Below are 27,950 nucleotides of genomic sequence, written 5' to 3'. Positions count from 1 at the left end.
GGTCTAGCGGGGAAAAGACCTTCCTCGCTCCTTTCGGGCTTGCCCGCAAAGTGGGAACGCTGTTCCTTCTCCATTCGGCCCAGAGGGCTTCTTGACGCACGGCTGAACCTGGGCAGGTAGAAAGCGCGGGGGGGGGGGTCCCCGTCCGCCCATCCAGCTGCACTTCCCGCTGCGTCCAGGCACTCCTCAACCCCGGGAAGTCTCTCCCGGGGAGAACAGAGGAAGCGGAAGAGGGTTGCGAGGGCTCGCGCACGCGCGCACGCCGGTCGCTCGTGGGAGCCGCGGCTTCGCAGCGTCGCTCTTTTCTCCACCTGCCAGGAGGGAACCGGACGAAGGCTGTTTCGGAGCACAGGGAGAAAAGACCTTCTGCTCTGCGAAGTCGGTTCCCTCCTCTCTGCAGGACAAGTCCTAAGGGCGTTTGAGCAGCAGGCAGCCTCGGATGGCACGCCAGCGGGTCTTCTGCTAGGCAGGGAAAGCGACTGCGTAGAGCCGAAGTTAGAAGCAGCCGGTGGCGCCGTTTGTCTTGGGTCAGGGGCGGAACAGGCAGAGCAAGCAGCGTCCCACCCCCCTCTGCCACACGGAAAGTGTTTTAGATGGTTCGTATGCGGCTTTCGCTCTTCTTAGGTGCAGTTTTTATTTCGTTCTGCCATTTTTGTTTCCAGTATGGCTCGTTGCCCAATAACTAAGATGTATTTTCCCTTTCCTCCTGAAATTAGTCGCAAGGTTTTCTTAGCGATGGCGTCCCACAAGTTTCTGCTTTCCCGAGTCCAAGCAGAAGCAGCGATCGGTTGGGCCCCAGGGGATCAGCTCGGGGCCTGGTCTAGAAGAAGGTGTGTTTGGTCAGCCTCCATGAAAGTTCCAGAAGACTATCGCTTTGGAAAAGAGGAGCGGGCCGGCACCCGTGGGGAGGTCATGGCGGACATGAACACCCTGTTCCAAGACATGGAGGAGTACAACAGAGAGAGGTTTCGCTCCGATGCTCTCCCTTTGGGAGAAACTCCCTGGCAGACTCTGTTCCGGCTGGGAGAGACAGCTCAGAGATGGCTAAGGCCGCAGGACCGCACCAAAGGACAGATTGTGGATGTGGTCATCCTGGAGCAGTTTCTGCATGTGCTTCCTTTGGGAATGCAGGCCTGGGTGAGAGCCAGGAAACCAAGTAGCAGCCAGGAGGCAGCTCAGCTGGCTGAAGCTTACCTGGAGCAACAGGTATTCTTGCTAATAAGAAATGGAAATCCTGATTCCTGGCCTAATGCTAGGAAAGTTGCTGTTCCGCTGGCCGCAAGCCCTGACCAAGCCAGATTGGATGTTGGGCCCTATTGGATCTGTCCTACAATAGGGTACAAAGGGAGTGGGCAGTGGAAAGAAGAAGGCTAAAAACTGCATCTCCCTTGATAACAGTTCCCATCTTTCTAGGAAAGCCTGTTCTTACTTGGAGAGCTACAGAACTAACATGAAGACATACAACCCAGTAGAGCTAGGTTCACACAACTTGCTAATTACAAATCCCAGTTTGGTGTCCCAGGTTCACCTAACATCTAATACCCAAACCATATTGTCACTTAACCCAATGGCCTAGTTCACATAAGTCAGTGGCTGGGCCAACAACAGACCACAACCACAAGTCAAAATTGTGAGTTGTATTCCGACTCTGGTTATACGGTTAAGCCTCTAGTCTCCATCCTTCTGCCTTAACCTAAGTTAGGAAAGGCCCTTCTTCAACATTATGTTTACCATTCTACCATCAGGGAGCTTTATATAAACTTGAATAAAGAATTACCAATTCAAGATTCAGCAGGCTTCATTATATTTTTGGTAAATGGCATGGTTCACAGTTATCAGAATAGTGGCCAGATCAAATGCATTAATTTATTCAATTTTCTTCCTCTTCTAGTGCCCTGTGTCTTTCCAGGAAGTGGCTGTATATTTCACCCAAGAGGAGTGGGACCTTCTAGATGAGGAACAAAGAGTCTTGTATTACACTGTTATGCAAGAAAATTCTGAGAACATGACAGGTAAGATTGCCCTTCCTGCAAGACCATGCAAACCTTTCAGAAGGTGTCAGCCCCACTCAGTAGACCAGACCAGAATAATAAGTGTCCTTGCCTATTTCTGCAAAAGGTCATCTCCCTTACTCTCTACAAAAGGGCTTTTAGGCAAGTTCTGTTGAAATCTCTCCATATCCCAAAGGGCTGTTTCTACCTCATGCTACGTGAAACTCATCATATTTCTAAAAATTAGGACTGCCGTTGACTACCCAATATCAGTGAAGGAGGCCAGCAGTTGAAAACTAGAATGCCCAGGACTAGCTCAACCAACAGTGGCTGGAAATTAGCATAGGCTGGTTGAAAAGGGTGGATGTCAGGAACACAAGGAGTGGATTAAATAGCCTGGAAATGAAAGTGTCTGTTATATCAGATTTCAGGCCTGTTTCCAAATAGTGGTATTTTTTCCACAGTGAATATTAAGGAATAATTCTAAGGTTTGGGGAAAGGAAACCTGGCTTGAGTTAGATCCTTGAAGTAGACCTTAGGTTCAGCCTCTGGCATCTCAGTTAAAAAAAATTATTCAGCAGCAGAGAATGGGAAAGACCTCTGTTGGAGAATCTGGAATGCCTTCCACCAATCAGAGTACTTTTTAATTTGTGGTTTGTTAGATTTCTGTCCCAGGACCAAAAGACAGCTTACTTGGGAATCTCCATTTTATCTCTACAACAGCAACAACCCTGTGTGGTGTATTGAGCTGAGAGAGGGGTCTGATGCAGGGTCACCCAGAGTTTCCATGGCTTAGGGTGGACTTTAACCTGATTCTCCCCAAGTCTAGTCCAGCACTTCAACTACTACTACACCAATAGACAGTTCTAAGCTGTTTGGTCCTTGGTGTTCTCTGAGCTTGGTTGTTTTCCTGCAAACATTTCTGAGACGATCAACAGGCTTGGTATCACTGTTGCGCACTGCAGGAAACAGCACCTGGTAAACAATTAAGAAAGACCATTATCAAGAACTATCAAGAAAGAAACTGACCCCTAATCAATCATTTATAAACAACCAGCAGACTTCACACTTCCATGCACTGATGATGTTATCTTGCCTGGTAAATGAAATATCTTGCAGACAAACAACTAAGTTAAGAGAACTCCAAGAAATCAACAGTTCAACCCTGAGCTACATATATTTTCTACTACAGGTTGTCCTCACTTAGCAACCAGCAATTCTGTCACTAAGCAGCACAATCACTAAGCAAAACATCATATGACTGCAACAGACTTAGTATGTCAATTCCCATTTGGTTATTAAGCAAGTCACCACAGGTCATTAAGTGAGACATCATATGGCTGTGACTTGTGGTTTTACTGCTGGCTTCTCCATTGACTCTGCTTGTTGGAAGCCAGTTGTGAAGTGCACAAATAGTGATCACGTGACTGTGGACACTGTGATGGTTGTAAACAGCCGCTGGTTGCAGTGTGCCCAAATATCAGTCATATGACCACAGGGACACTGCGGTCGTAATACGAGGACTGGTCGTAAAGTTACTTTTTTAGTGCCATCGTAACTTCGAATGGTTGCTGAACTTGGCAGTTGTTAAGTGAGGCCTGCCTGTACTAGAATTCTGAGCTAGCTAAGTAACCAGCTTGGCCCAGGATAAAACACTTTACTGTGTTAGATAGCCACAATCTTCTTCCCTTTTATTGTGTTTCTTTCTCTTGATCTAGAGCTCTTGATTTCCAAATCTGACCCAAGTCTCCAGCCCAAGTGGGAAGAAGAGCCACAAGTGGCTGATCTCCAGACATTCAAAGGAAAAGACTCTATCGTTCAAGGGGTTGTGAATTGTGAGGACATAGCTATGTTTGGTGAGAAGATATTTCTTTTTGTGAGAAAAAAATCCTATTTTATGTTTTATTGGGTTATGTAGTTTACTTTTTTTAATTCAAGCACTTTTGAATCACCTGTGTGCCATCCAAATGCAAGGCAGTTAGAAGATACAACATTTAGTTGATCAGAACGTCCACAATGTTAGGTTGTATTCCTTTAGTACGCAGGTGACGTATTCTTTTTCTTCTGTTAACATAGCTATACCTACTGCCCTAATGATTTCATTACCTCCACTGTCAGGGAGCTGGCTTGGCTGTAGTAAATAAGAGACATCTTTCAGAGGCTCACATTAACCACTCAGCCATTCCAGCAGATAGCCCAGCCCTCAGCATGATCAGGGGAACATCCAGTAAGAGCCATTCCAATCCATCAGCCCTCTGGCAATGACTGTTTTAATTGGCCCACTGCAGCTGCAGTAACTCTTAAGTCCCAGTAAGTCTAAACCCCACCCAATAATGTAGTCTCTTCGTGCCTGCAGAACCACAGAATGTTCCACATCTTTGGATCACTCACCAAAAATGTATTTGAGGTGCGCCTGCTAATCAATGAGGAAACATCTCAATTGGACAGACCATTGAGAGTATGATGGACAGCACAACCATCCATGGGGACTTGGGTGTTGCCCCTAAGCCCACTTTAGCCAGTTCCGGCATGGTAATATTTTGAATTAAAGCCTACCAAAAACTTTCTGGCTGGTCACCACTCAAGGTAGAGCTTTAGATCTTGAAGGCTTTTAGAAAGGGCTTATAGAAAAGGGCTATTTTCCTGCATTGTTTCTGATATTTCTTCTGGCTTCACTTCTTTCCTTAATCCAGAATTACCACTCCAATATGCATATGACAGTTCTCATAACGGTGAACCTGACATGATCTTCCAGATCGGAGCAGAGGGAAAGGTTCAGGAGTCTGAAGAAAGGAATAATCTGAGGCATTCTTCTCCAGGTGAGGTGTTAGATCAGCTCTTTTTGAAGCAAACCTGTGAAGATAGGAGTGGGAAGACTGTTCCAAGAAGGAAGAGGAAAGGTGAGGCTGTAAAGACAGGTCCAGCTTCCTTCTCCATTATGAATGAGCAAAACATAACCCTTCTTGGAACAGAGCATTCCAAGGAACACCAGAACATCCCGTTTTCTTCCAGACCATGCCAATTTGGCCTTCCTGGAAGTAGTCCAGCAGTTTTCCAGTGTTCTTCAGAATATTCCAGTGCCAGAACAGTACATTTTTCTCACCCATTCTTCCTTCTTGTTATTACTTCTGCATCAAGAATGTCAGAAGAAGTGAGGTGCTTCAAGATTCTGTTGGTCTATCAGATGTGTTGTGAGGCAGGTCCCTATGCTTTCATTTTTGTTAGTTCTCTTGTGAGAAGGGAAAATAAAAAGTAGTGAGGAAAGAATGGTGGTTTAGCTGAGTTAGCCAAGCCTTTCAGGCCAAACATTTAGAAAGATGTGCTTCAGATCAGATCCACCAAAATGTTGTTCCCCTTCTAATATGTCTCCTGCCTTGGTATGGTTTTGCCTCTTATCTACTGAGCTGAGGAGGAAGCAGTAATGTCACCAGGATGATCTAGGACGGATGAATCTCTGCTTTTCCAGATATTCCTGAAGTACAGATTGTTGCATCCTTCAGCATGGACTAGATTGACTGAGATAGCATTCCTCACTATTGACTCAGACCTCCCACCTCGAGAACTTGTCTGGTTCTGGGTACCACTCTTAGGAACTATTCCGATAAATTGGAATATGTTAAATGAAGGCCAGTTGGATTGATCAGATTAGATGTCAGGCAGAAGATCTGTTTCTCTATTAGACTGTCCTTGGGACTGTTATCCCAACAGCCTCCTTGTCCCTCTTCACTGGTTAAAGCAACCTGGGAGGTGACATGCAGTTTGGTCCGTGCAGTACTTTAGCCTGCTTGAGGGAAAGGGTGGTGCGTGCCATTCTGAAGAGGCCACCTCTGTACTGAACTGTTTTGGATCATTTTCATCCAATCTCCAGCCTCCCCTTTTTAGGGAAAGTTGTTGGTTACAGCTGAAGCTGCAGGCTTACATGGGAAGAAACAGCATTAAGCTCAACCTTAGCAAGACTGAGTGGCTTTAGGTTCTTCAACCACCTGTAGTTCTACCATAGCCATTACATGTCCTCCCACAGATGAATAGCAGATCATTAGAACTTCCTGAAACAGTTTGAAACCACTACTAGCCAGCCTTTCCCATTCTTGGCTCCTTAGATATTTTTCAACTACAACTCCCAACCTCCCATGCACCCATGGCCACTGGTCTGGAGTGATCTGGGAACTCAAGTTAGGAAAGGCTATCTCAGTTCATATGTTGGCAGCTCCTGCAGGCCTTGCTTTTTCTTCATGATTGCCCAAAACAATGTTCTGTGCCAATGCTGCTTATGCTGCTGGCAAGGATAATTTTGCATAGAAGATTAAGGACCAGAACTTTCCTGTTGAAACTGAGACTATATTTTTTCCTTGTTCTTGTTTTGCTGGCCACTTCCTTGTTACTACTTTTGCCTCTGTCTTCAAAACAGAATATCTTTGTTGTTCTTGCAGAACTTCTGTATATGAGAAAGGATCCTCATCAAGAAGAGCCTGGAGCAGAGCAAGTTCATGAGCCATCGCGGTGGGATGTGTTCTTTGATCCCAAAAGATCTGAAGAAGCAGTGGAGATCAAATCAATAAGACAGCAGGGGCTATTACCAGAGCTGACACACGCTTCTAAAGCTGACAAGAAAATGCCCAGGAGTAGCTCCCAAACAGGTACCACTGTATCAAAAAGAAATTATGCCTGTTCTGAGTGTGGGAGAAGTTTTGATCGCCGTTCCAACTTAATTAAACACCAGAGGATCCACACAGGAGAAAAGCCATATCCGTGTATTGAATGCGGGAAATGCTTTGACCAGCAGTCCAATCTAAACGTCCACCTGAGGGTTCATACCGGAGAGAAACCATATGGCTGCCCTGATTGTGGCAAAAGATTTAGTGTCAAATCTCATTTACATGGACATTACAGGATACACACAGGAGAGAAGCCTTATGAATGTGAAGGCTGTGGGAAGAGATTCCGTGTGAAATCTTCCCTAAATAAGCACCAGCGAACCCATACAGGAGATCCCAAGCTGACCAAACCAACTGAGATCAAATCAGAAGGCCCCCAGGTAATATTACCAGAGCTGACACGGGTGTATGCAGCTCCTGAAACAGAAAATTTCATTAAAATTATGAGTAGCAAGCCCCCAGTAGGAATCACAGTGTCAGACAGAAATTATGCCTGTTCTGAGTGTGGGAAGAGTTTTGATCGGCCTTCACACCTTATTAAACACCAGAGGATCCACACAGGAGAAAAGCCATATCCATGTACTGAATGCGGGAAACGTTTTCATCAGCAATCTAACCTTAATGTCCATTTACGTCTCCATACTGGGGAGAAACCTTATGGCTGTCCCGATTGTGGCAAAAGATTCAACATCAAATCCCACCTACATGGACATTACAGGATCCACACAGGTGAGAAACCGTATGAGTGCGAAGACTGTGGGAAGAGCTTTCGTGTGAAATCTTGTCTAAATAAGCATCAGCAAGTCCATACAGGAGAAAAGCCATATAAATGCCTCTCCTGAGAAAAAACATTCACCTACACCTCTAACCTAATTAAACACACAGTCATTCACTGGAGAGAAAGGTTACATATATTCTGAATCTAAGAAAAAACTGCCAACAGATCAGATCTTATTAAGCATGAAAGAATTCACACAGGAAAAAATCCTTGTCCGTGTTCCTTTTACCAGAAATATCTGAAAATCCACACAGAAGAAAGGCCTTATGGCGGCCCCATCTGTGGGAAAATGTTCAGGAATGACTCATATGTATGTATGTATGTATGTATATATGTGTATATATACATATATATATATCACAGCTGATAATAATCCATACAAGCTATAAGCACTGGAAATGCAACATCACTGAGAAATGTTTCCATGCAGTTTTTATTTGGCTATTGTTCATTGAATTCCTTAAGGAACTCAACTGTCGCAAATGCTTTTATGAGGTCAGAGGGAAGCAGTATGTACAGGTAGTCCTCACTTAACAACCATTTGTTTAACGACAGGTTGAAGTTATGTCAGCCTCAAAAAAAGTGCTCTATGACCAGTACTCGCACTTATGACCATTGCAAACCATTGTACCACCCCCCCATGGTCACGTGATTGCAATTTGGGCACTTGACAACCAGCTCACATTTATGATCAGTTGCAGTGTCCTGCAATCATGTAATTGTGATTTGCAACCTTTTTTGCTGATTTCTGGCAAAAAAAGTCCATTAGGAAGCTGGATTCGCTTAACGACCACATGATTCGCTTTAAAACCATGTGATTCACTTTATGGCCATCATAAAAATGGTCATGAAATTAGGACCGGTCATGTGGTGACTTGCTTAATGTTCGTCCTGTTTAATGACCAATTTTCTGGTTTCTATTGTTGTTAAGTGAGCACTACCTTTATTTGGAAATTTCATGCCCTGAGATTATGGAAATGACCATGCTCTACAGCCCTGAAGTCCCCTGCTGCTTAAAATGCCTTCTTGATGGTTGGCCTGAAGGAGCTTAGTAAACAATAGTCATTCTGTGAGAAGGGACTTAATGCCACAATGGCTGGTTTTGATTTTCCTGGGAACTGGAACAAGTGGCATTACCTTCCAGATAGATAGTTCTGGACTTCAGTTTAACCTGAAACTAAGTAATAGTTATTACTGTTCTTTAAGAAAATCTCAGTTGGGACATGGCTATTTTACTGAAGCTTGTCTGGAAATGACATGAGATACTTCAGAAAAAAATGTCCTCAATCCAGTAGCTGTAAGGCAGAAGCAGATAAGACTTTCCTTTTAGGCCCAGTGGGATTCCAAATGAGGTAGATGAAATATGTGCAGGTTGGAAAAATCAAAAGCTGACAGATAAGGAATGTAGCTTCCACTTCATGGTACTGCTTTCTTCAGAAACAGCAGTCAAAAAAGAATGTGCTTTTCCCCCTCCTCATGAGTTTTGATTTTGGTTCCAACCTATTTATGCAGCCAGATGACTCCATAACTGCCTGGTTTGCTTAACTGAGTCATAAGGGGTAGTGTGTGACATGAGCAGAAAAACTGGGTTGATGGACCTCGCCAGTTAACTGTAAGAGTTCATTTTTAAACTAAACAGCCCCAGGTTTCTGGAGATAAAGTAGCATGTGTTGGAGTGCACACATGTACAACTTCTAAACTCTATTGTCTAGACAGCTGACCTGGAGGTTAAGTCCTACCTCTGCCTTCCATGGCCACATCTTAGACCCAACTTACAAGAAATGGACATTCTAGGCATTTGGTCTTTGTGGCCACATAGAAGCAATGAAAAAGGGATAGAAATTAGTGGATGAATGGGTCCAGTCCCCTAATGTTGTCCATGATGGATTAGTGGTGATTAAGGCAGTGCAGGATGTCCCTCCAGCAAAACAGAAGCTCAGGAAGTCCTGGCCTGTTCACCTTGTTGGCAGCAGGTGGGAGGATGGTTGGTGCTGCTGCCAGGCGGTTGGTGTACCCCCAGCAGCACATGGAATGAAGTAACTGGGGGAGAATGCTGGGTTTGTATGAAAATGATCACTGGGTCTTACCAAACCTCGCCCTGTTGAGGCTTGCTTGCTTTCGTAGAAATCCAGCAGGGAGCATTCACAACTATTTCCATGTTCTTGTTAGTTCTACAGCCCTCATCAGTGTAACAATGTGCTTCCCCATTCTGATTTATTTGAATGCCAACTTTTCAAGATTGGGTTAAATTGTAAGAAACAACTTGCCCAAGAATAATCAACCACCATTTTTTTAATGCACAACAAAGCCAGTTAAACCTGGGTTTTCCACTATCTCCTGCAATACTGTGGGCTTCTGATGTGAAGACCCCTTAAGGTATCTCTTGTATTGAAAGGGGATCTTGTTGGCATATAGCTGTAACTTTTATGCTGTGTGGAAATCTAATTGGTTACCATGTTGTTTTTTGAGTCCCTCGCTACTCGGTTCGAGTTTGTTTTTGTCTAGGAGATTGTGTTAAACTCTAGAGCCATCCCATAAAAAGAGAAAAGAACACATTTAATTTCCTGAAGGAGAAATGGCTGAATTCCCTCCATTCCACAAGCTTCTTCTGCTGACTCAGGCAACAGTAGAAGGCTGAGCATAGGCTTTACAATTACTTAAGCATTAGGAGGCAGCAGACTCCTGTAGGGCTTTGCAGAATGAATCAAGACAGCTGTGCAAATGCACACACATGCAGAGAAATCTGGGAATAGCTTCAGGCTTTTGAAGCACCTGCGTGAGCTGTTGTATTTTAAAGGTGAAAGTATTGGGCAAGGACTTCAGGGACTCAAGTTTTGGTTCCTCCTCAGCCGTGACAACTCATCTGGAAATTTTGGGCTAGTTATTCACTCTCAGCCCAACCTATCCCACAGGAGTGTTGTGGTAGGAAAAAATATGTGCAGTATATACCGGGTTTAGTTCCTGGAGGAAATTCATAGAAAGCACAGCTGCTTTCATCATTCAAGAAGAGATGTTTGGTTTGTTCTCCTGGGCATTGTGAAGGATCTTGCATGACTGCCTTGTTCAGCCCTAGAGTCTCCAAGGGTTGATCCAAGAGCAGTGACAGCCATAGGTGACTGCCAACAGCTTGATAGTTGCAGGCATGCGGGAGATGCCCCTTGAAACATTAGAAGAGCTGCAATTTTTACTTGATTAAAAAAAACCCTAAAGTTGATTAGTTCAGAAAATAAACAGAAAATAGGCCCTTTTTGCAGTTCAGCCCTAATCGCACCCACTTAGAAAAACATCCCATTTAGTTCAGTCCAAGTGTGTATAGGATGGTGGCTTGAATTAGTCCCATGGACTTTATAAAAAGCATAATATAAGTACGGGTAGTCCCCAGTTTAAGAACGAATTCTGTTCCCAAGGTCTGTCCTTAAGTTGAATTTGTGTGTAAGCCGGAACAGTATTATTGCATAATACTGTACAAGTAATATTGTGTAATGAACTCAAACCATTGTGTATTTAACTTGAATCAATGTGTATTTAACTCAAATTTTGCTACAGTAGGCTCTGTTCTTAACTATAGGTCATCCTTAAACCGGGCGTTCTTAACCCAGGGACTGCTTGTACTTATGAAAACTGTCGGACTCAAATATTTTAAAATAATACTTCTCTCTTAGGTATGAAAGAGGAACGGGCCGATCATTAAAAATGCTAAGTGTTGTGAAAAATCTACTCACTTAAATTAAATTAGAAACCCGAAAGGCTTCTACAGATTATATACACCTGGTCCTTTGAAACCTTTGAAACAGATAAGAGAAATAATGCAATTACATTGTGACTCTCTAGCTGGAATGCTTTGATAAGCTATTAGAATGACTTCCCCATCATATTTCACATGGGTTTCCTTCCGATATTATCAACGTGTACAATAAACAACATTGTTTACCTTTTACACCATTCCACCCCCTAGGAAGGGCAGCTGTGTACTTTCTGTTAGCCGCCTCCAGTCCCGGGTCACAGTACTAGGCTAAGCTATACCAAAATCATGTTCTCAGTTAGCTACGTGAAGGCTTATACCTAAATATATCTGTGTATCTTTGTTAATGTACGTTTCATTCTGTGAGATCCCCACATTAGAAATAGGCTTCCCCCTTTAAAATTATTTTTCATATAGATGGTAATATGCAATGTCATTGATTAATCTATCATTGCTTTACTTGGGTGACTGATCTATTATTTGCACTATTTAGCATTTATATATACCACTAATTGATTCTAGTTCCTTACCTGTAATTCCTCTTAACCCACATATGGGGACTGAAGCTGAGAAAGTGCCTAGCAATGGTAAGACTAGGATGATATTTGAACCCAGATTTTTCAGACTTTGGCAGCAACGCTGCAGGATGCCATTACATCATTCTTTCCATATGCCATAGATAAGCAGCTTGGCCTGCACTTCATCCATTTTTCCTGTTTTGGATTTTGACTATATTAACTTTTAAACTTCATTTTTCTGAGTATGAGAACAACCGTTTCTTTTACTCTCGTGCCTCCAAAGGAACCTGTGAGTTCCAAATGTTGCCAAGGAGGAGACATAGCCTAGATGTCCTCCTGGGGAGAAGTGATGAAATATGCATCTGACATCAGAATGCAAACCCCACGATTTACACTCTTCCGTCTGGTGCCAGGACGCAGGTATGTAAACGTGCGGTTTGCATGAGGACATCGCTGCGGATATTATTTTTACATCATCGTGGTTAGCTGCAGTGGCCCATGAGACATGGCTTATGTATGTTTGCATGTGATTCCATCAAATCAACTGTTTTTCATCTTTGTCATCTAAGATTGCAAAAACAGAAATCTAATGCTCCATGTATTTCTAAGACAATATGCAGAGGATTGACTGATGCAATATACTAAAAGTAAGGCGTGTTTGTGTTAGTGGGGCCTACTTCTGAAAACAACATGTTTGGACTTAGGCTTTTATCTTCATTCCATCACCACTACATAGAACCAGAACAACCTTTTAGAAAGTTACATATTGATCTCAGCAGGACACCTAAGTAAACACAGTTTGGATAACACTGTCCAAAAGATAATAAAATATAACGTTGGTGTTCTCTGAGCTTGGTTTTCTTCTTGCAGACATTTCATTGCTAGACCAGGTAACATCTGCAAGAACATCTAGCAAAAAACATCTGCAACTTCTAGGAAACACCTGCAATATCAAGGCCAAACAACAAGAAGAATCTTAACAATTTAGCCCGAGCTACATATATTCTGCACTATTGGGATAACGTCCTTCATATCTTCATATTCCCAAGGATTCAGGGTTCCAGTAAGCGTTCCATTGTCTGAGTTAATGACCTAAAAGTTAATAATTTTAATATTTTAATTACTGTTCTTTAAAGCAAGATGGTGAATGGAATACCAGCTGAACGTTGTGTTTTTAACTAGCTATCTCTGTATAATTTTAGTTCTTTTTGCATTGTCTGTTTTAGCCATTGCTACTTTTAACTGGTTGTTTTAATATGTAGCTTTTTAATTAGATTTATATGGATTTTAAATGTATTTGCATTTTTACTGTGCATTGCCCAAATCTTAGAAATAAATAAATAGTCTTCTCAAAAATACAATTACCAAGCAACATTGTACTGATTTTCTTTTTGCTATGCTGATTTTCTTTTTAAAAAACAATCTGATGCCTTTTAGATTGCTTATTTGATGTATTTGATCATAGAAATGCACTTTTTATACACTTTTTAAATGGCAGTGACCCAAAGAGAAGATTAATTTTATCTACTTTTAAGACTGGCAAATGTGAATTTGCTGTAGTACACCCTACATAAGATTAATTGAGGGAAAGTCAATTAACATTAACATGGCTAAGATAACATTCTGATGTTTCTTCCCTTGCTTGTTAACTATTAGATACCTAAATATCCCCCAAAAGAGAGATAGTACGTCACTCGAGGGATTTCTTGACTAGTTTTTCTGTTTTGGTTCATTGTGCATTTCTGCCATGGGGATTATTTTGTTTTGTTTTATTTTTTATTATTATTATTTTCTGTATGAACTCCATAACATTGCTTGAAGAGGAGGAGGTGTATTAGAGTGAAGTCAGCAAATATGAAGAATGAGGAAGGATAATAACCACAAGTTCAAAACAAGGAAACAGCATAGGAAGAGCTGAAGAATGTTGAAGATGCAGAACAAAATAAAAGATCTGTGATGACGGGATGTAATTAGAGGATGGGAAGGGTGCCTTCTCTGTGGTCACCTCTGCCCTGGGGGATAGTATTCCCTCTGAAGTCTGTACAGCCTGCTCTCGCTGGCCTTCAAAGACCCATGAAGACCTGTCTTTCCAACAGACCCTTGCAACGTGGTTTGTAACCCTTCTAACATGGTCTGACACCTGCTGCTTTGAATTATTGTACTTTCAGTCTCTGTGCCTTGCATGCTGCCTAGAATTGCTTCCGCAACCAAAGTGGCTGATTGCATGGTGGGAGAACTGAACCTCCTTGCCCTCATCCTGATACTGATCAGTGGCCTAAAATGATGTGTTGACTTTTTCAATATACCATCAACTCCTGGCAGCTAAAAGTAAAATGCATGAGCACTGGCTCTTTTCTGAGAAATATGTTACAGGATCACAAGAAAGAATTTGGAAAGAGAAAATACTGATGTGCTGTATGAATAAGCAGTACAAAAATGCTTGATTTAAAATAAAATTGCAATGATGTAAAGGTGATTTGACTGAAAGGCAACAGAGACAGAGAAAGGAACGTGGAGGGAAAGACTGGAAAAAAGAGCTCTAAAGACGCACCTATGATGCTTCTATTTCCTGGCTTGAGCATAAAACCCTTGAAAGTTGAATCAATGCTCTTCTATTGCAACAAAGAATTATGCATTGCTGCACATAGGATGGATGGCATAATATAAAAAGAATCATACCCTCTCCCACCCAGCTCCTATGATGTCAGGTTTATCAAAGTGATCTGATCGAAACTGAGTGACTCCCACACTGGCTATTACACTGGAAACTTGTAACACTTAAATGCCTCAATCTGCCTTCATTGATTATATCGATTGTAAGGATTTTTTTGGAAGAAGTTACCAATTATTCCTGCACAGGTTATGAAAGATGTTGAGAGTCCCTTTCGGGCATTGTTGATTCATGTCTGTGTGCTTCCAATAAGTTGATCCTCACAGCTTAGGAATTTATGGTCTGAACTGGAAGCCTGTTATCAGATCTTTTGTCTGTTTTCCTGGATGCCTGCACATTTCATACTAGAATACAACCTGATCATGATTTCCTATATGCTGGATGTTATCCTGCCTCTAAAATGAGTATGTTCCGTCTATCAAACCATTCATTCATTCATTCATTTGTATAAGAGTTTGTGTGTGTACATAAAGGTCCAGATGGTTAATTCATTTAATTTCTATTTCCTAAATGATGCTATCGACAATTATTGTCTAGCAGAATCTAACCCTGGACGGTCTCTAAAAGATTTGCATCATTGTCCTGGTAACTTGTTCTGCTATGCAAATAACTTTGAAGCTATCCCAAAATTCCAAGTGTCCTTTATCTAATTTTACTGCATTTTAAATTCTGCATAAGGCAAATATATGTGGAATAGCATTATCAGCCCCATGCTCCCCTTTAAAGAAAGCCTTATCATATTAAATGGTCCCTGGAGTTAGAACAAATAATGAAGCAACACTGTGCAACAGATCAATGTCAGGATATACTTCTTCCTTGTATTGGCAGAATAAGGTAGTTTAATCCTTGAGGATAATGGCATATTACTGCAGGAATTACAGAAATTATTAATTTATATGAACAATGATTGCTGCAACCATCACGAGCTCTGATCAAAGCCATGCTTTGACTCATTATGTAAGAGCCAGAAAAAGCACTGACTGAGAATTGTAAGCTACATAAAATCAATGACAATTTAATAATATTACAGGAACTTACAGATCAGAAACAGCCTTATAATCAATTGCTCAAATATAAGAAAAATGCCTCAATGAAAGAAAGTTGGGTCTGCCTGATTCAAGGAGTCAGAAATAAGGATTTTGCCCTTTGAGGACATATCGCAGCAGAACATCTTTTGAAAGGTCTTTTTTTTATGGGTAGTTATATCTCCACTGAGGTCTGAGAGAAAGATTATGAGGAAGTATAGTAAGATGCATTCACAGAGCAAAACCCATATTGGGTCTCTAATGAGGACCTTCCAGACCAGACATTAGTAATGACAGTGATTGATTGATTGATTGATTGATTGATTGATTGATTGATTATGTGCCATCAAGTCATTGTCAACTCTTGGCAACCACACAGATAAGATGTTCTCCATGACGATCCATCCCTCACCTGTTCTTTCAGGTCTCCCAATGGTGCACCCATGGCCACTGTAACTGAGTCCATCCAATCATTGGAATAAAAGTGTTAACATCTTATTGTATGCCAATGACGGAATAATTATTTCCAGAAAGGCTTGCTGGACTTGATTTAAAGAGCTCTGGCAATACAATATTATATACAATATTATAAGGAGGAGGACTTGGACATTAACTATCAAAACCCAAATAATGTGAGAAGACCTAAGGTCAGAAAACCTAAGATACCTGTCTGACCACTAGATGAACACCTAACTGAGCAAGTAAGATGCTTTGCACATTGAGATGACTAAGCATGTCCTTCTGTGATGCCTGCTATATGAAGGCATAGTTTTAGGTAGTTCCCCAATATGGAACATCATCTTTCCTGAAATTAGATTCGCCTGGGTCCCAAAAGTGTCTCTAATGCCACCCTGAGACTAGAGACAAGCCTCATGCAAGCGGCGGCTAGAGGGTGGGTGACCATGCTCAACTACTGGCTCAGACTCTCCTTTTTTCCCCTTGGCCCTGCCCCATTAACTCTGAGGGATGATTTTCAGTCCACATGGAAACAGGCTGTGGCAACTAAAATCTCATCCAGGTCTTCTGCCCAGCATGGGATATGATCAGCCCAAAGCACTCATCCAACAGCGTGCAGCAGACACAGAGCGCCAACTGAATCTAGCCAGGTCCCCAAACTTTACTGCCAGTGAATCCAACAGGTACTCTGCCTCCCCTACGGCATAGTTAACTCAAGGGACCTAAACACCGGAGGGGCTTTACTCTGGCACCATGCCATGCCCTCCTCTCAGTTGTCCTTGAAGGCCGGTACAGGAAGGTCCCTTGCCTGGAGGGAGGATGCCCTGTGACTCTGGACACAGAAACAACAGAGCAGGTGCTTCCCCAGGGCCTGTGTTACGGAGGCATCCGTACCAGCCTCATCTCACCATGACTGCGTAAATACCCAGGGCGCACAGGACAATTCTACACCTCCCTGCTGCTTTCAGATACCAACCCTGCTACAGCATATAATGTTGCCAGGTTCTGTGCAGCAGCAATTAAAATTCATCAGATGATGACCTGTGCCGTAAACTAGTCTTAATCTAGTTCATCACACAAGAGTACTCTGTAATTAATACAGTCTGCCACATACTAACCTTTATTCTCCCCCACACCCATCTAATGCTCCTATCCCCACATTTTAGATCCTTTTAGATCCTTTTAGATTCTTTGTTTTTTATATACACTTTCTGTTTTGTATCTCTTAGCTTTTCAAAAAATTTTGTATAAACACCAATATATTGTTTATGCTTTTTAATTGACTGTACCCCATCTTCCTTATGCTGGTCTATGACCGTAATAAAGATTTGATTTGAGATTGGCCTGGGGCCCTGGATGTAGAATAGAGGCGATCTCCTGGCTGGATGGTTGATTGCTCAGGTAATGCCTAGATGCTGTCTGTTTTTATTTTTGATATTGTTTATTTTATATATTTTATTTACTTTATCATAAGCCGCCTAGGGTTACATGAAAGTGAGATGGGCAGCTGTATACATTGAATGAATGAATGAATGAATGAATGAATGAATGAATGAATGAATGAATGAATGAATGGGCAAGGCTAGCAGGTCATGCTGATCAGACATACTTGCAAGTTGGATTGATGGACTATATTTCCTCAGTAACATGCAAAATGCTTCTTTTTGTGCTCCAGTTGATAAAACCTATCCAGAATTGATTAGGAAAAAAGATTTAACAACTTTTGTAAATTTTCAAATTCTATTGTATAGATGGCTGGTGTGGGTCTATTGTATAGACTTTCATTTATTATAATCTACCCCTAAAATGATAGAGAATCTCTTATTAGTTTTAGATGTGTAGTTTATTAATTTCTACTAACACTATTTTATATCATTGTATAATACCATTTATATTTATATTTTCTCACTCACATAGTTTGTGTTAGTATTATTCCTTTATTCATATAAGTTGGAGCTGTAATGTTTTACAATATTAAGCTACCAATATTAAACTACAGTTATTGTTCAAATGGTTGTAATTTTTATATCCTTGCAGTTTTATGTTATCTTATGCTGACCTATGACCAAAATAAAGACTCGTGTCATTGTTACATGATTACTTAAAAATTAATCTAGCACAGCCTTCCTGATGATCTGTATTCATCTAGAGCATGAAGAATTTGTTTAAACCTGGTTTAGGAAATTGATTTAGTTCATGTTAACTTAATGGAACAAAGTAGCCAGTTCAGTTCATAGCAAAAGGATAGCCAATAGCCATTACTGGCATACCTTGGTTCAGAACTTCCTAAATCAGATTTCCCCAACTGGATTCCTCTGGATGTATACATAATTCCCATCACTGTCTGTCTGGGAAGAAATTGTAGTGCAACATATCAGGAGGGCAAACATGTGAGATGGCTGCTAGTCCTCTGCATTTCTCATTTCTCATAGAACTGAATGGGTCTCATTTTGCATGTCTACTTTCATCTGCACAAAATATTTTATACATTATGTTTCTTGTTCATGACAAGCAAAGAGATAAGAAATAGAAACTTCCATATGTAACTATATGCTACTAAAACTCTGGTGTCTGTAACCTTCAACTGGGTGAAATGGTGCATCATAGGGCAACAATTTTTGAACCAAGGTACCTCAAATGGGCTAACTTACAGAATGCACCCAAAATCCAGGACCCATTACCCCCATGGGTTTGAAATTTGGGATATTTGTAGTTGCTTCAGCACTGTTGTGCTGCTGTGCCACCATGGACAGCCCAGGTCACGTGATCATCATGGGTGTATCCCCAATCTTTTTCCCACCTCCTTCTGACCCCTGCGCCCAATTGGCTGGCAGCAAGGCCCGACGGGCGAGCAGCAATTGGCTGCTTTGGAAACAAGGCAGAAATGTGAAATCTCTTAATGGCGGTGGGCGTTGAGAAAAGGATGAGTGAGCAACTTGGATGCCTGATGGTGAGGTAAGGCTGCCTGGGGAGCACTGGCAGTCAGTGGGTGAGCCTTCTTCCTCCCTTGAGGGAGGGGACCCTTTGGGACATGCCAGAATGGGGAGCAGGGGTGCAGTTTTCCTCACGGTCCACAGCTCCCTTTCTTCCACCTCCCCCCAGCAAAGTGGCAAAGTTCCACAGTTCAGTTGAGGAGAAAGAGGAGGAGGAGGAGGTGGCGGTGGCTTCACCAGGACTCTCCTGAGGGTCATGAGGGGAGGGCTAATGGCGCAAGCCTATATTAATATTTATGATTATATATAAGAGGGAGGGAGGGAGGGAGGAAGGAAGGAAGGAAGGAAGGAAGGAAGGAAGGAAGGAAGGAAGGAAGGAAGGAAGGAAGGAAGGAAGGAAGGAAGGAAGGAAGGAAGGAAGGAAGGAAAAGGGAGAAGGACAGAAGATTTCTGATGCTCTGCCAGCTTCCCATAAGTCGCTCCCACTCCCACTGCTTCTTTGCCCTTAGTCATTCTGTTTCTCTGTTTAGGTAAGGAAATATCTCTGAAATGATGACCCAACCAGTCACAGGTTGTCTAGTTTTTATATTACTAAATTAATAATTCCTGTTATATTTAGTAAGAATGTTAAATAGAAGTAGGGCTACTAGATAACACTATAAACCTTTTTTTCAAAATCCTGTTTGTTCTATCCTTCTTTCCGATTGGTCAATGGGCATGTTTGATGTCACAGCCCTCTTTATTCTCTTGTGGGGGAGAGGAAGAGCTCACAACACTTATTATGAAGTGTTGGACTCTTCAGGTACTACAGTTCCCTCTCAAGGTAAAGCATTGTTCTAGCTGACCAATCAAAGGACAAAGAGCTGCTCCCTCATTTGAATACAAATCAGTATATGACAGCAAAGGGGGAGACATTACTGAGGCATTTATCACTACAAACTACAGGTGAGCATAGGCACAGAAGATTGAAACAATGGCCATTGCCCAAGCTCAGAGGAAGGTACAGCCTCAGAAGAGAATGAGACAGAAACAGAAGAGGAAACAGCGAAGAAATCGGCAACGAAGGAACTTGGCAATCAGTCAAATGAGGAAGTGTGACCATCCATCTGACAGTTTTGGGCCTAGGATTTTGCCACCTCTTTTCCTTTCCCAAGGAAAGATGCCTCTATCAATGAAGGGGAATAAAAAGGCAGTCTTTGCACAGCGATATCTCCTTGCAGCACAAGATGGCGAGCAGCAGTGCTTCCTCAGGAACTACACGTCCTCCCAAGCCACCGTGGGCACCGAGATATATCCAGCAATTGTGTGGCCATGCAAGCCACCTGTGGTGAGATGGCCAATGACAATGAGTCATCAGCAACAGAGTGCCCGCACCAGCCACTTGTACCTAGATGGCCAGCAACGATATGTCTTCAGCGGTGCCATACCCTCACCAGTTATCTGTGGCAAGGTGGGCAGCAATGTCTGCACTCTCACCACTAAAGATCTTCAGTATGAAGTGAATGAGATGATATCCAGGCAGTTGATACCATGCTTGTTTGCCAGTGATCCCAGCACTTTTCCTTATTAGCAGAATCATCACGCCCTTTCGCCCTGGCTGGCCCGGACTAGTCTCTGCAGGGGAGAAGAAGGAAGAGCACAAGCAGCCAGCCTGAGAAAAATCCCACCTTCCACCTGATGGAAGACCTATTGTTGCCAGCTAAGGTACCCCCCAAGCCCAGCCATCTTAAGACAACAACCTTGCCAGCCCACAACAATCAAGGGACATAACACATCTTTACAGAGAAAGGCCTTGAGAAGAACAATCAGCCAAGCAAAGAACCTAATTTTCATTAGAAAAAGATCATCTTCTCCTCAGGATGTTGTTGTATTTCCATACATTCAGACGGTGTGCGAAGAGCTTCCCTTCAGAAGCAGCAAAAGCAACTAGTTATTGACATACAAATAAAACGGGATTTTAGAATGAGTGCCATCAGTTTAACAGTGTTACATATCTTGGCCATGGTTATTGCAGAATTGGGGGGTTGTATACATTGTGTATGATTCTAGCACCTTTTCCTGAACTCACATCTTCTCAAGCATTGTAGATGACTGAGGCATGGGAGTGTTGTCCTTAAATTTGCAAACCGACAGTATACAGTGCCATACTGTAAATTTCTGCCAGGAATTAATTCCTTGCTAGTGGAGATTGGTTCTGATTACAGTCAGCAAAGGTGAGAAGGGGGTAATAGTCTCTTTTTTCTTTTTGATACTGGCAGGTATAACAAGCCAGGAAAAATAAATACATTATTCCAAGATGACAGACACACGTACTGAAGACAAAAATGTGTTTTATTGCACATAAAAAATACATGCTCTTAGCAAGAAAGATCCAGGTTGCTTGCCAAAGCAGGCTACGTGGGCATCACATTCCACTCTGGAGTCCACGGGTGAATCATTTGATTAGGATTTTGTAGGTTAAAAATATTAAGACTACATGATCCAGCACTATCTTAAGTCATTATTTAAAAGACACACTTACACATATAAATTCTGTAATGGCCATTCACTCTTTGCACCCAATATATGAATAGCCGGCTTCCAATCACCCCAGAATTAGCTATAATTTCCCCTCTGAATGACAGGATTTAGACAAGACTTCCTAGTGAATTTTTAATCCTAAGTGATGTAATGACTTCCAGGTGAACAAGTTCTCCCTTTGCATCCAGGTGAACATTTAATCCCAAATGATGCAATCATTTCCAAGTGAACTTTCAATCCCAATTACACAAGATCACTAGCTGATTTTTGCATGACAATGTCTTCTGGAAAATTCCCTCATATGCATTCCATACCTTGATCTAGATTAGCATGGCATACAGGTTATAGACTATAGCATATAGGCAACACAATTAAACAACAACAAAAAAATAACGTGCTATAAAAATTACAATTAAGAAGATACAAAATAATAATAATGGCCTAGAGTCCAGAAGTCAATGAGAAAAAGTTCTGGAGCCCAGAGTGTCATGGAAAATTCAGAAGTACAGAGCACAACCCTGAGAAGAAGAACCATGTTTATTGCAACAATAGTTGGGTTCGTGCTTTACAAAAAAATGGGATTCTGAGCAATGAGAAAGCAAAGATTTTTATAGTCAAGGGCTACAAGGCGGGAAATTCTAGAGGTATGATTGGCTGGCCAGTTTTGGGGAAGGTAGGCAGGTCCTTGTCAGTGTATCTGAGTTATTTCTATTATTAGGCAAAATGGGCCTTTCAGGAGGGCAGCAGAGCTGAAGAAACCCATTGTGAAGGAGATGGAGTTTTGAGGCCCTCAGGCTGATTGAGGATGGAAGGTTGGGGTTCCTCTAGGTTGCAACTCCTTTGTAAGGACTGTCCTTGAGCTGTCCTGTGAGCAGGTGAGGGAGCTTCTATTTTTTTGATGGGATTGCAGTGGGGCTTTGTCTGGGAGCAGGAAAGGTCAATTTGGATCTGATAGGATTAGGCAAAAAGAGGAGCTGAGTTTGACCCTGGTCATGTCCAAAAGACAGGGAGGAAAAAGGGTGCAGCCTCCATGTTACTTGCTCCACTTATTTTCTCCAACACACAGTGATAGTGCATTGAGTTCAGAGAGGGCAGAGGAAAGTTTTAGGTATAACAGAAGGTTGAACAGTCACGCATATATCATTTGCTATATCAGTCATGGTTTTACCAAGGCCCAGCAAGCAGGAGGAGTTTAGAGGGGATTAGGAAGAATTTAGAGGAGATGCCTGCAAAACCCTAGTTTGGAAATGTCAGCCCTGGGTCCTCTGAATATTATCTCTACCCCTTGTTGCTACTAGAATTGCTGTAGGCAGGGGACCCCCACTTTCCTTCAAATTGGAGCACTTTTCCCAACTAGATGGGCCTGCCAGAGTCCTCCTAGTACAGCAGGCCTTTGGATTTACCACAGAAGGGAACTGTTCCCTACAATCAACATTTTTTTAACTTTTAGCTCTGTAAAACCTCAAACTCCGGTGCTAAAGGAATAATAGGAAGGCTTTGAGAAATGGAGTGGTAAAGAGTCACCTAGTGCACAGTGCATCCGAGGAAAGATTTGCCCTCTCAAGGACACAGTGGGAAAAAAATTCCAAACAGTCGAATTGAATATTACAATAATGTGTGATTGATTGATTGATTGATTGATTGATTGATTGATTGATTGATTGATTGATTATGGGTCATCAAGTCAGTGCCGACTCTTAGTGAGCACTTAGGTTTTCTCCATGACAATGTACCTAACTTGGTCCTTCAGGTCTTCCAATGGTGCACACATCACTACTATAATTGAGTTGATCCACCTTGCTGCTGATCATCCTCTTCTTCTCTTTCCTTCCACCATTCTCAGCATTAGAGCCTTCTCTAGAGAGCTGGGTCTACACATCATGTGTCTGAAGTAGGATAATTGGAGCCCGGTCATTTGTACCTCAAGTGAGAACTCTGGGTTGATTTGTTCTATGAATCATTTGTTTGTTTTCTTGGCTTTCCAACACCAAAGTTCAAAATCATCAATAATCTTCCTATCCTGCTCCTTCAAAGTCAAACTTTTGCTTTCGTAGAGTGTCATAGGGAATACCACAGCTTGCACGACTCTGATCTGTATAGTAGAGTGACATCATAGGTTTTAATAAAAAATCTTTAGCAATCAAACTGTCCATCAGTTTACACCAGTTTTGCAGTAAAGATCAGTGCAGAAGACTTGAGAAAATAACAAGAGCCTTTATTGCTGAAGGAATCTGTCCAATGTCTAAAGATTCCTACTTCCCAACTTCAGGTGAGATGCATCTCTTGAAGCTGAAAGTGCAACAGTAGTGAAAGAACAATTTCCAGGGTCATCCAGAATTGGAATATGCACAAGCCAGTTGTTGACACATTCTCCAGTTTGTCAGTAGCAATTATCCTGCTTAAGCTCTGCAACAGATGGTAGGAGCCATGAAGATCTACACTGGGGGATTCACAAAGCATCCTGTGCAATTTAGGAAGAGAGGGGGAGAAAGAGTGGGAAGGAAAGATGGAACATTCTGCACATACTTTATGTTGTGGTGATGGACCTAAAGTCAGTCCAGTTGACTTCAATCCTATATTAGTTTGGATCTGGAAGCAGGCCCTTCCATGCCTTTAGCTTTGGCACATAGAGAGATTTCTTCCATGGCTTTTGCTACTTCTTGGAGGTGAAGCTTCTCAGCCAGAAGTAGGGTGAGAAATTTTCCATCCTAGCCTTTGCCACTGGTCTTGATTTCTGGGACCTTTTCCTGTTCTAGGACATGAAATTGGGACTTCTTCCCCATTTAAAAAGGGAAGAAAGGTTGTTTCTTTGATGGAGTGTTGTCTCCTCCTTGTCTGGATTTCCTTTGCTGCTACTTTGAGAAAAAGGAATGTTGGGGAAATTACTACAATAAACAGGCCCTAGACAACAAGCTTGCTGCCCTTGGGCACTAACGGAGTTTGTAGTTTTTAGGAGTAAAATGAGAGAAAGTTACCAACACTTATAAGATTTATAAGCAGAGGAGGTATGAAGTTTTCTGCCTGAAGATTCTTTTCATAATGTGCTTTCAGCTAAACCATATCAGCTGTTGAAAGTTCTGTTTTCTGAGTGCCTCCATCATCGAAAGATAGTTTATCAACCACTAATGTTAAATCAGGATTGGCAAACACTTTTCGCCACATCCTACTGTTTGTACTTTTCTGTTCCTCATAACTTTCTTCTTTCCTAATAGGGGCCTCTAGAGACAGGAGACCACTAGAGGGTTTAGCAACCTTTTCAGCAACCTTTATTTCCATTTTCTGAGCTACTACAACTAATTAGCTTGTGCTAAGGATCTGAATATTCAAGGAGGCAAATATATGGACTGGGGAATTCTGGGAGTTAAAGTCCATGCATCTTAATGTTGCTGAGGTTGGGAAACACTGCTGAGGACTTGAGCTATTATTTTTCCTTCTGCCTTATTTGTGGTTCACAGTGGAGCAAATTATTCATTTTTATTTATATATCAGATTTGTCACTGCCCATTTCGAAGATAAAATTAATTAAAAATACAATATAAAAGTAATCTCAAGTAAATAATAAATAAATTCCAAGAATTGATGGCAATTAGCAAGTAACTCAGAGAGCGTAATCAGGGTGCCAGCCACACCCAGGATGGACTAAAACTCTTATCCTACCTTAATGAGATTGCTGAACATTTACTTTCTGTAAATTGGTGAACATTCATATTTTCAGGGGAGGGGGCAAAAAAGCCACTCTGCAAAGGTTAATGTTTTCTCTCCCACATTCAGGGAACAGGTTCCTCCAGCTCCATGCAAAACTCAGTGCCTGAGTTTCAAGGCAACCCCCATACCATGCTTCTCTCTTATAGTCACTAATTGCAAGCCAAGACTGCCTGTCTTACCCCTGTAAAATCTGTGACGTCCAGTCACTATTGTGCCAGTGTTTCAGTGCATTGCTTCCAATCACCCCAGAATTAGCAGCCATTTCCCCTCCCAATGAAGGGGATTAAACTGAGTACTAGGTGAGCTTTTAACCCTGAATGACCCAATCAAGTTGGTTAACTGAGCTTTGCATGACAGCGTCTTCTGGAAAATTCCCTCATACTGTAGCAGGGAAGTCCAATAATAATTGCTTGTGGAGGGTAAGGAAGATGTCCTTGATGGAAATATGCCTAGGCAAAAGGAGCTGAAACATTTTTAAGTCCAGAGCAATGGACTTCACTGAACTATAAGCAGGAGGAGGAGATACAACACAATCAGGCTTGCAAGATTCTGTTATTACAGCCCATTTCAATAAAAGAAGTTTTAGCCTTCCTGTGGAGTTGAATTCCTGATCTGGTCTACCTGGTGGGGCTGACAGTGCTTCTTCAAGCTGTTGGTGTTCTCCAAATATGTAACTCATAGCATTTTATGATCCAGGTAAAAAGTATTCTATGAACAAAGAAGCTTCCATCCCATTTCCTAGTTCCCAAATCCTGCAGAAATTAGACCTAATACAGGGGGATTGACGTCCACCAGGATCAACAATGCCGTGCAGAGACTGGGATCTGCTTTCTTCCAGTTAATGCAAAACAAGAAAGAAGAAAAAAAGATTTTTGATGTAGAAAGACCATAATGGTTTAATAGCAGTTACATTTCTGGAACAGCATAATATCAGCCTCTAATTGATTCTTCCTGCTTTAATCCAGATCTGATGTCACCACCTCCTCTATTCACAAGTTGGAGAGAGAAATAGCTCACAGAGGCATATTATGAAGAGTTGCTGTCTGTTCAGGTACTATGGTTACATCTCAAAATAGAGTATTGGCCAACCAATCAGAAGACCAAGAGCTAGTCCCTCATTTGAATACAAGCCAGTATATGATAACAAATGTACGGGAGATACAGGGCATTCATCACCAAGACACAGGAGTGAACACAGACCCTTGAAACCATGGCTGCTGCCCAGAATCCAAAGAAGAAGCAGCCTCAGCAAAGAAAGAAACAGAAGCAAAAGAAGACACAAAGGAAGCAACGTCAGAGCAACGTGAATGCAAAGCAAGTGAAATATCCTTCCAAAACCTTTGTGCCAAAGATGCTGCAAAACCTATGCCAAGGAAAGACATCCCAGATGGCTAAGGCCAAGGAGAATGCGGTCTTTACCCAACGCTGTGTCCTCACAACCCAAGATGGGCAGAAACAGTGTTTCCTCAGCAATTATATGTCCTCCCAAGCCACAGTGGGCCCCAGCACTGGGTCCCCGGCAGTTATATGGCCTGGCAAGGCACCCATGGCAAGTTGGCCAGCAACAGTGTGTACTCAACAACCCAGTTCCCTCAACAACCAGTTGTGGCAGGCTGGGCAGCAATGCATCCTCAGCAACACAGTGCCCTCGCCAGCTCTCTGCAGCAAGATGGGTAGCAATGTCTGTACTCTCAGCTCCAAGGATCTCCAGTACGAAGGAAATGAGATGATTCCCCGGCAGTTGATACCATGCGTGTTTGCCAATGATCCCAGTACCTCTCCTTTTTAACATCATGTGACTCCCTGGCTGGTCTAAATAAGAGAAGAATTGGCCAGCCTGATCTTCCCATCTTCCACCTGATGGAGAACATCACCACATCCAGGGGACCAAGAAGTCTAGCATCTGAAAAAAAATAACTCTACCCACTTCTTAGAGCCACACAACATAGCCGGTCTTTAGGGTGAAGGGATTTTACAAACTGCTCGATCACCAGAAGAACCCTAGTTTTCACTAGAAGAAAAGATCTTATTGTTTCAAATGATGTTGGATTTCTAAATATGCAGCTTATAAGAGAGTTTCCATCAAGGGAAGATAAAACAATTAGACTAATAAAGTGGGATTTTAGAACCAATACCTTCAATATCTTAGCAGTTTCTTCTGCATTTGTCATTCTGTATGTAATGCAAAAGCATTGAGTGTCTGCATGTATGATTTACAATTTTGATACATTATATTTATTTATTTCCCACCTTTCTGTGCATGGAGCATATACGGCAGCTAACAATTATATATATAATATAATAATATAATATAATATAATATAATATAATATAATATAATATAATATAATATAATATAATATAATATAATAAAAATTATAAATTATAATTGGATATATATCTATTTAAAGTTTATGAATACAATTAACATTGCTATTACATTATCTAAAATTTGAAAAGACTTTTTTCTTATCCTCTGTTCAGCTAAAGCATTTTTTGCTAAATACATCTAAAAGTTGGATCTAAAGTTCTAAGAAACGAATGATTCTTACTGATATGATAATACATTTTAGGAAGTACTAGTCTTATTCTCCTTGTAGGATGCAGGTAACTAAAGGGTTTATAATCCATTCCTTAAACTATTATTCTTGGGCATAATTGTTCTGTATATTATCACTGTGCAATAGTGATTGTGAAAAAAGATAATCCAAATTAATTTGTGTAACTGCATTATACATTTTTAAATATTTGTCACAGGTTGAGATCCAGCATAAATTTCCTTGCAATGAAAAAACTTCTTCCCTCTTCATCTGATCCAGTACAGGAAGCCAAGAGGTGAAAAGGAGGAGGCAGGAATTTTATTAGTAATACCCCTCGTGATACCCATCTTTCACTGCATTTCCCTACCCAGACCTCCTTCCCCATGTATTCTGGAGAACCAGAGAGCTATCCAGTG

The 27,950-nt window shown here is 41.7% G+C and overlaps 1 protein-coding gene across 2 annotated transcripts; it reads left to right on the top strand.

Annotated features, from left to right (window-relative positions):
* The first annotated feature begins 635 nt into the window (after positions 1-635).
* On the top strand, positions 636-17,856 carry LOC103060823 (uncharacterized). Of its 2 annotated transcripts, XM_025174938.2 has the most exons (6): positions 636-1,206; positions 1,892-2,012; positions 3,710-3,847; positions 4,685-4,810; positions 6,422-7,375; positions 12,555-17,856. In XM_025174938.2, the coding sequence occupies exons 1-6, from the start codon at positions 664-666 to the stop codon at positions 12,662-12,664; spliced, it is 1,992 nt and encodes a 663-aa protein (XP_025030706.2). In that variant the 5' UTR covers positions 636-663; the 3' UTR covers positions 12,665-17,856. The 2 variants fall into 2 exon arrangements, with proteins under 2 accessions (XP_025030706.2, XP_087990683.1); XM_088134557.1 differs by having other exon boundaries at positions 6,422-17,847.
* Positions 17,857-27,950: the final 10,094 nt, after the last annotated feature.

Source organism: Python bivittatus, unplaced genomic scaffold (genome assembly GCF_059951505.1).
Source record: "Python bivittatus isolate LINGU-HERP-01145 unplaced genomic scaffold, Pbiv_v1 ctg000080_np1212, whole genome shotgun sequence".
Lineage (NCBI taxonomy): Eukaryota > Metazoa > Chordata > Lepidosauria > Squamata > Pythonidae > Python > Python bivittatus.
This window is presented reverse-complemented; position numbering and strand designations above follow the sequence as displayed.

Coding starts and splice junctions, on each gene's coding strand:
- LOC103060823 (XM_088134557.1), top strand. CDS start 664: ATGGCTCGTTGCCCAATAACTAAGATGTATTTTCCCTTTCCTCCTGAA. Junction 1,207..1,891: donor AAGCTTACCTGGAGCAACAG/GTATTCTTGCTA, acceptor TTCCTCTTCTAG/TGCCCTGTGTCTTTCCAGGA. Junction 3,848..4,684: donor TGAGGACATAGCTATGTTTG/GTGAGAAGATAT, acceptor TCCTTAATCCAG/AATTACCACTCCAATATGCA.